At 39.9% G+C, this 8,255-nt stretch overlaps 1 protein-coding gene across 2 annotated transcripts in view; it reads right to left on the bottom strand.

The window, feature by feature from the left end:
- Positions 1-3,773: 3,773 nt before the first annotated feature.
- CLSTN2 (calsyntenin 2) overlaps positions 3,774-8,255 on the bottom strand; it is a 322,960-nt gene continuing 318,478 nt past the window's right edge. Inside the window, exons 17-18 of one of the 2 annotated variants that reach the window (XR_014526944.1) lie at positions 5,079-7,286; positions 3,774-5,024 (exon numbers count right to left, since the gene is read on the bottom strand). Coding sequence is in view for 1 of the 2 variants with exons in the window: in XM_083506385.1 (XP_083362511.1) it covers positions 7,077-7,286 (210 nt within the window). In the remaining variant the exon portion in view is untranslated. Of the gene's footprint in view, positions 7,287-8,255 lie in introns of both variants that reach the window. The other variant, XM_083506385.1, reaches the window with a different exon arrangement.

Genomic DNA, 8,255 nt, shown 5'->3' with positions numbered 1-8,255 from the left:
TATCCTCTCTAGATCTTCTTGGAGGAAAGGTGCAATACAAAAAAGTACTAAATAATATAACAACTGCATTCTTTAGGAACGTGGTAACTGGTTAACTTATTAACCTAGCCTTGGAGCACCATCAAGTTCTTTCTTCTCCTGCCTAACAACCATTGAAGGCAAAAGACATTGGAGGTTCTTTAATTCAACACTTGCATGTGGTCAGTCAGAGCCAACATTTAAGTAGACTGCAGCACAGGAAGACTGTAAGAAGATACCAATTAATTAATTTTCAGCTGCCATCCTATACCCCTCACCTGGAATTAAGCCCCATTGAACTCATTGGGGCATACTTCTGAGAAAACCTGCATATAGGATTACACTGATTAACATCCATGATTCTTCTCCTGAGTGCTTTTTTTCTAGAAAAAGAGGTGCCAGAACTCACCATGAACGCCTCCTTTGTTCTTTAATAATAATAATAATAATAATAATAATAATAATAATAATAATAATAATAATAATAATTTATTATTTGTACCCCGCCCATCTGGCTGGGCTTCCCCAGCCACTCTGGGCGGCTCTTATAATGGCAATGGCACCCACTTGAGAGGTGGTGGAACTGAGTTCTGGCTGAAAAAGGCCCTGCTTCTCCTATTCACTAAGATAACAATAATAATCATAATAATCTGGCAAAGACAAAGCAAAGAGGCATAATTTTAAAATATACGCCATAATTTGCCCAAAGGGGATCGTCCAGTATTTATATTAATACGTTACCAACATTGAAATTTCACTATTGTTGCTGTGATAACTTTAAAAAGACTGATTACTCTAAGGTTCTGGCTGCCAGTTTCCTCAGGCTCATAAAACAAGCAGGTTTTCTTCTGCTGTGTTACTGACAGGGGGAAAAAAATACCTAGTTACATTTCATGTGTCACATTTCAAATGGCTGCGACACCTTTATTCCTGTCCAAGGGATATTTGCCATCTGTTGCTGGTACAGAAGTACCTGAGCAAGGAAGCAGAAAAACAGCGCACAGAACACTGGAGGGGAAGAGAAAGCAACTCACAATGGCAGAGCAAACATTAATCACAAAAATTGGGATGTTAATCATATGGCAGGCATCAAGATTTACTACACGCGGTTCCTTTCCCTCAAACAAGGCTGCTGAAAATTGGCTACATGAAAATTAAATTGCACTATGAGCATTACATTGTTATTTTCAATAAACAGGCACAACTCTCACACATTTATAATTAATATAATCAGCCGCTACCTGGAGGGTGTGCATTGGATGATCATATCTCAGTTTAATAAATCAAGATAGGAACAAGAGTTTTGTCCAGCTACTCAGACTCTTCATGGCATGAGCAGTCGAACCATATGGTTAGCCATAGTTCCCCGTATTATTCAAAATTGGGAACTTCAGTTACCAGCCATGAAGCAAGTCAGGATATTGAATCAACTTCAAACCATTGTTTTAATTACCTGGGCTTTTTCCAAAGCAGATAACCATAGTTTCCCAGTTTGAATGATATGAGACTCTACGGTTAATAACAAATGTCCTTGGTTGACAGCTCATGCTGATTGAATGGGTATAAATTAAGACAAAATTGGAAACTATAATTAGAATCTTCCTGGTTTGGTTGCTTATCCATGAAGGGAAGAGCAAAGGACCTGCATATGCTATGCAGGCAGAAAGCTCATTCATACCTCAGCTTTATAAATCAAGATAGGATTATCAGAACATGGCCTTCATAAAATGTGCCCATTTTCTAATCGCTTGGCGATTACAGAACCTGTGGTCTGGTTTGCAAAACTTGGCTTAATAAGCATTCTCAGGCTCCAGAGGGAAACTTTCAGAGCTTTGCTCCTCTCTTGCCTTTCCTACTGTTGTGCTGCATGAAGCTAAGCCAACACTTGGCTTATGTTTTGTCCAGCCATGGCTTTTCTCACAAATCACAAGTTGGAGTCCTGAGTCCTTGTCCTTTTTGCATGGTCTCACTAAGCCTAGGTATGGCCCAGCCTCCCATCAGGCCAGCTTTGCTAAGTAGCACATGTTGCACTTCAAACAGGCTGTAAGAAGAGGAATTAAATTCACTCGATGGGACAAGTGATTTTAGTTGCTGAATCATTTGATACATATTGTGTATCTGTGCCTAAGTTAGATATAATGATTTTTTTTCCTTTCCTTTTCTTACCTTGCCCTTTTTGTACTCATGACCTATTATCTGACCACTCAAATTCACAGACACACCTTGTAACACAGATCTTAGGATCCAGGTTCATACCAATGATATCTCAAGTGCCTTTAATTATTTAGGCACCACAAAATTCCCATTGTGTCCTAACACAACTGGGGTTCCTTGGAAAATGCTGTCCCTAAAGCCTTGGACCTTTGTTGTTGAGCATCTAGATATCAGCAAACATGAAGCTATGTGCCTGCATTTATTAATGCTGCTCCTTAATTGGAACAAAATGTTGGCAAAAGCCATAACCCTCAAAGTCTGCACTTGGCTTGGGGCTTCCCAGATAAACGTATTTTCCACACAGATTGGTTCCAAATACCTTGCCTACACTTGCCATTAGCCCTCCTGCTGCAAGCCCTCTTTTTCTTTCCGCCTTCTGATCGCCCTCTTGTTCCTAAATGCTGCAAGTTTTGTACCTGAAAAGACAAACTTGAGTTTGTTATTCTTCCTCCACATCATGTTGCTTGCATTTATTGGTTGGCCAGATGGACAATGACACTCATTTCGTGTGTCCAGTACCTTCTACTACATATCTGTGCATTTACAAATGGAACATTTCTGCTAATGCACCCAAGGATTATAAACCACTCCACACATAAACATGATCAAGCCAAGCATCACCCTCTCAAGCACAGGGAAGAAAATCAGCTCTGTAGACACAGCAACCATATACCCAAAGCATCCCAAGACTTGAGACTTTGATGCAGCAAACTATATTGGTTTTATAGCACACAAAAGTGTAAATGTATATCTCACTCTGAAAGACCACAGATACTCCTATGGAGCACAGGCAATCTCAGTACAGATTAAGATAGATATCGCAGAAAGAACTGGAGTAGCTCTGGTCAACTGAAGTGTTTCATTAAATAGAAAGGCTGCCTGTTTCTGAGAAGGTACGGATGCCTGAAATCCTTTCTTTGTTTTTGATCCCTAAATAATTGATGGTTTTAAGCTAAGAATCAAGATATCACCTTGTAAACAAGGAAACAGAAATGAAGAAAAGGAAATCTAAATCAATGACTGTCAGAAATACTGCTGAGAACCAGGGGAGGTAAAATTTAGCACAATTCTTCCTGTTTCCACCATTACTGTAGAATTCTAGATGAAAATAAGAGTTTCTCACTATACGAAGCAGAACTGGTAGAGCATTTAACTCGGGTAAGGAACTGAGATGTTGTTGGGCTCCAGCTTCCAGTATCCTCATCCAGCATAGTCAATGATCAGGGGTTTGCAGTCCAGCAACATCTGGACGGAAAAACATTCTCCACCCTGATTTACATGGATGTACCATGCAAAGTATGTGGATGATAATATAGAATGCATTTAAACGTAAGAACCTAGAAGGATCAGGCTGCTGGATCAGGCCAAAGGCCTATCTAGCCCTGCATTCTGTTCTCCATAAGCAGAACATGAGCAAAATAGCACTCATATGCAGAGTACAGAACAATTGTGTAAAGCTACTGTGGAGGGAGTATTGGCTTTGAAATCAGAATCTGGAAATATTTACAATTTTAAAAATAAAGCAACTTTGCCTTCCATAATGAACCAGCATAATCTGAACAGATTTATTTTTAATAACTAATTACAGATTATTGGTATTTGTTTGAATGCCCAGTGCAAGTAGATTACACTGGACTTGTCTGTGCAGCTTTAATACAAGTCTTGCATGTTAGACTTTCATCAGGTACCTTAGCATTTTCGTTCAACATATTCATTAAAACATTCTCCCATGTGGTCCTCTTGAGAAAGACATCGTTCTTTCTTTCCCTTTTTAATGTAAGAAGTGCAACCAATATTAACAGATTTAACAATTCAACTCGACACTTGTTAAACTACAGAGTCTAATTGATTACAAACTTCTGAATGTAAAAAATAACAATGAATGGCCTATTCCTTTTCCAGTCAACTGCGGATTAAGAGAGCAATTCTATCTCAAGATCTACTGGGATGGATGGGTCAGGTAAGCGGATCTCCAGCTCTGCCAGCTTAAACCCCCAACCTCAGCTCCACCAGATATATACTGGTCTATCTCCCCCATTCCAGCTAGCCTGGAAAACCTTAAACCAGCATAAGAAAACAGGTGTTCTGGGGGGTGGGACCAGAGTGGGAGGACTTAGGCTGGATCCTAAGTCCATTCAGTTCAGTCATGTTACCTGGCAAAGAACACTCTTTTAAAGGCTTGCTTCCCCTCTGCCAAGCCTAAGCCTCGTTATTCAGAAGTAGCTCCACTGCTGAGCAGAGTTTGGACTGGGTGTAACTTTACACCATCTTGACTTACACTTGTGTACAGGATTGCTTCCTTCGGGTGCATCCGAATGGTTGAGCACTTCTGAGTATCATCAGAATTCTGACACACAAGCGTGTCATTGCCCTCTCTGGACCTCTATGAATCCACATGGGGATGATAAAATTTGCTGCAGTTCTCAAACTTAATTGTATGGCAATTCTTATGCTGGTCTGGTAATCAGAAGGAAACTTTTTTTTTTTAGTAGAGAAATTGGTGTAACTTAAATTTAAAAATTCAATTCATATTTGGGAAGTGTTAATTTATTGTCAGAACATTTCGTGTAGGCTGCTAAAACAAAACAAAATTAAATATTGGTTCCCCCCTCCCAGCTTACTTTAACAAAGTAATATGGATACATTCTAATACAGAAATTATTTAATTGAGGACATGTCCATGGGTTAACTAAGAAGGCAAACCCTATACACACACTACCTTTCTCTCTCATTTCCCTGCTTCTGCTTTAAAATGTTTCAGACCTCATCCATAGGTATGAAAGACCTATGGGCTCATGCCTGGATAATATTTAAACAAAGGAGAAAGTAAGCTAATCTCATAGTGCTCAAATGAGACAATGCAGCTGCCCAGACAGATTCTCTTTAGCCCATCCTAGCTTCAAATGCTCCTATCCATGAACCTTAGAATGTCTATGGTCTTCAACTCTGGCAGCTAGGTAGCAGGAAAGAACTTCCTTCCTTCCTATATTACAGCTCAGTGGTTAAGCACCTGCTTTGCGTGCACAATGTCCCAGCTTCAATCCCAGGCACCTCCAGTTAAAAAGGATTTGCTAGGAAGTGACGGTTTCTGCCAGAAACCCCAGAGAGCCATTGCCAGTCAGACTAGACATACTCAAAGACAGATGTACAAATAGTCTGACCTAATCAGAGGCAGCTTCCTGCAATCCCTTTGCTCAGAACTTATTCCTGGAGAAAATAAAATAGCAGCAGAAGCTTTTCTCCACCAAACCCCACAGACTGCTCTAACCTCTGTTAACACGTTGATGCTTTCTTGTCACAGGGTGATGAGATGGCATTCCTCCAAAACTCAGGTTGAGATAAAAAAATCAAAAGCAAACACAAAAACCTTTAGGGGGAAAATATGAAATTAGAAATTAAAAACAACATTCTTTGCTTCTGCATCAAAATGCATTGGCTTCTATATGTCTAAAATATTCACAGCATCAAGTAATGCAGTGTTCCACAATCATGTAGCTGCAAAGACAGAGAAAATTAAGGGAGGAATTATACAACAAACCACACAGACATGCCAATGCCTTTTCAACATTTAGAATACAGTGGTTGAGGGGAGGGAACCAAAACTACCCTATACTATAAACTGCATTTCCTCCCAAACTCTACTAGTTGTTTTTGCTTTAAAGTTCTGTGTTTCATTATCTTGCACTTTCCAAACATGCCTTTCCTTCAACCACAAAAATGAAACCAGTCTGGGGTTCAGATGAGAGACCTTTCAGCTGTAGCCTTGTTTGTTTGGTGCCCAATATATTTTGGTAGAAAACAGAACATACCAGTTCTAGCTGCAGAAATAAAATCAGGGTCTGTCTTTCTAATATGTGCTAGGGAAAATTCCCCTAGGCTACATATGTTTAGATCCATACACACAGCACTTGTCTAAATCTCAGCCAAGCCCAGCTATTGTATAATGCTGCCATAAGGTATGTCAACAAAGTAATGATTTACAATGCAGAGAATAGATTTTCTGTGTAAATCAGAAGCAAAGGTCTTAACCCAAGTAACACTCCAGTCAAACCTATATTTTGCATGATTTTGGTTCATCTGTGTGATAGAGGGAAAAGTCATCACATGCAAAGGTATCAGCTTATAGGATTTTACAGTTGAGTATGAGTAGGTGGATTGGATAAGGATTTTCCCCTTGCCGAATTTGAACATTAGCAGCGAAATTGATTATCCATTCCTGTGTGTGTTTGGGTGTATGTCACACCTACACACCCAATTTAAAGTACTCTGAATCCCTCTTGTAGAAGGCAATTAATTAAAACAGAACAGTGGAAATGAGAGCAAATTAATGTTGCCCTAATGAGTAGCACCTACATTTTTCCTTCTGAACATAGGATTCTTAACCAAAGTCGAACCAAACCCAGAAAGGGGGTATGTCTACTTGGACTTGAATTCACTTAAATAGAAAAAGAAAAAGAAAAGCTGAACTGTATCCTTTATGGTCTGGCAAACAGGACTTTTGCATATTCTTATTTATCTTATTAGAAGATACTGGAGTTTCCTGGAAAGGGAGAAGTGGTAAGGAACATATGGCGTCAGGTTGGTGTTATCACAGGTGAGACATAAACGGTTGTACCCTGTGCTTTTACCAGGTGCCATTACCCATACACTAGGAAAGGAATAACTATCTGGAGCAGTTTGATACAACTACATCAAATTCAGGCAATGCAGTTCTATCATCTGAAGTCAATAGAGTTAAATCCTGCCAATTAACTCATAGATCCAAGATGGGGTTGACGCAGTAGGATTGACTCAGAAATACACAGTATTGGTGTATACAAAAGGAGCAATAAAACTAAGGGTTTCTAGTAGGGTAGTGTTGAATCATCCCACTCCAGCTGGTCTTGCCTGGTTGCATTTTGTTTGTCTCCTTTATTTCCAATAGCTGCTTCTTCTTCCTCTTCCTCCTCCTCCTCCTCCTCTTCACTTTCATCTGATTCAGCACTGGTTGTATCTTCCTCTTCCTCTTCCTCTTCTTCGCTTTCTTCTTGTATATGACGAGGTTCTTCATATTTCTGTATTGTGCAGGAACACAGGGAAGAGCTGCTAGTAAGAGATTAGTTGTACTACTAAAGGCTAAAAAGGTAATGGGGGGGGGAGAGAAGTTTCTTGATTTTAAAAGTGAGATGAAGTACTAAGAAGCTGGGATTCTGCCTTCAGATGCTACAATACACATCCATAATCTGACAGCTGCTGTTACCCTAATGGGGCTGTGCTGGACTGCATAGGAGACTTATCTATCATGTGATAAGTGAAACTGATGTTCATTGCAAGAGGGGGCAAGTTAAAGGATAGAGCTAGAAAACAAAGGTAATTGAGGTGTCAGTCAATCACATATGACCTGAAGTCTTCTCTAAAATAGCAAACTCAGCTTAAAATAATTATTTATAGAAAGCAATTCTACTGAATAATATCCACCAGTGGCTGACTGACAGAGAGCTCCAAATAATTAATGTCCTTCCCACCCCCAATATACTAGGTCTTGATTGAACTCTGAAAAAAATGAGTTCTGTGAGTGTTATATGCTCCTCCAGGATTATCAAACAAGGTTCCTTTCAGTGATGTGAATGAAAAAAAGAGCTGCATATTGACAAAAGTCAAGACAATTTTAGACCAAACCATCGTACTCTTCAGTTTATTAATCTTCAGTAGTGTAACAGCTGCCATGGTTTATTCCCCCCCCCCCATGACTACTATTAGATTGCCAGGATCATGTGGAAGAAGCCCATGCTGTGGCTCCAGTTCTAAGATTTTGCTGGTGTTAGGATGGAGCTGCAGAATGGGTTCATCCCATATGACTCCAGTATTATTAAAACTGGAAGGGGCACACTGAGGCAGCTACACTGCTGAAAATAATATTGCAGGCATAGGCAAACTCAGTCCTTCAGCTGTTTTGAGACTCCAGTTCCCATCATTCCTGACCACTCGTCCTGTTAGCTAGGGATGATGGGAGCTGTAGACCCAAAACATCTGGAGGGCCAAGT

The sequence above is a fragment of the Podarcis liolepis genome, assembly GCF_965112155.1.
Source record: "Podarcis liolepis genome assembly, chromosome: 5".
NCBI classification, from domain to species: Eukaryota; Metazoa; Chordata; class Lepidosauria; order Squamata; family Lacertidae; genus Podarcis; species Podarcis liolepis.
The sequence above is the reverse complement of the archived record's forward strand: the minus strand, read 5'-3'. Positions and strand labels throughout refer to the sequence as shown.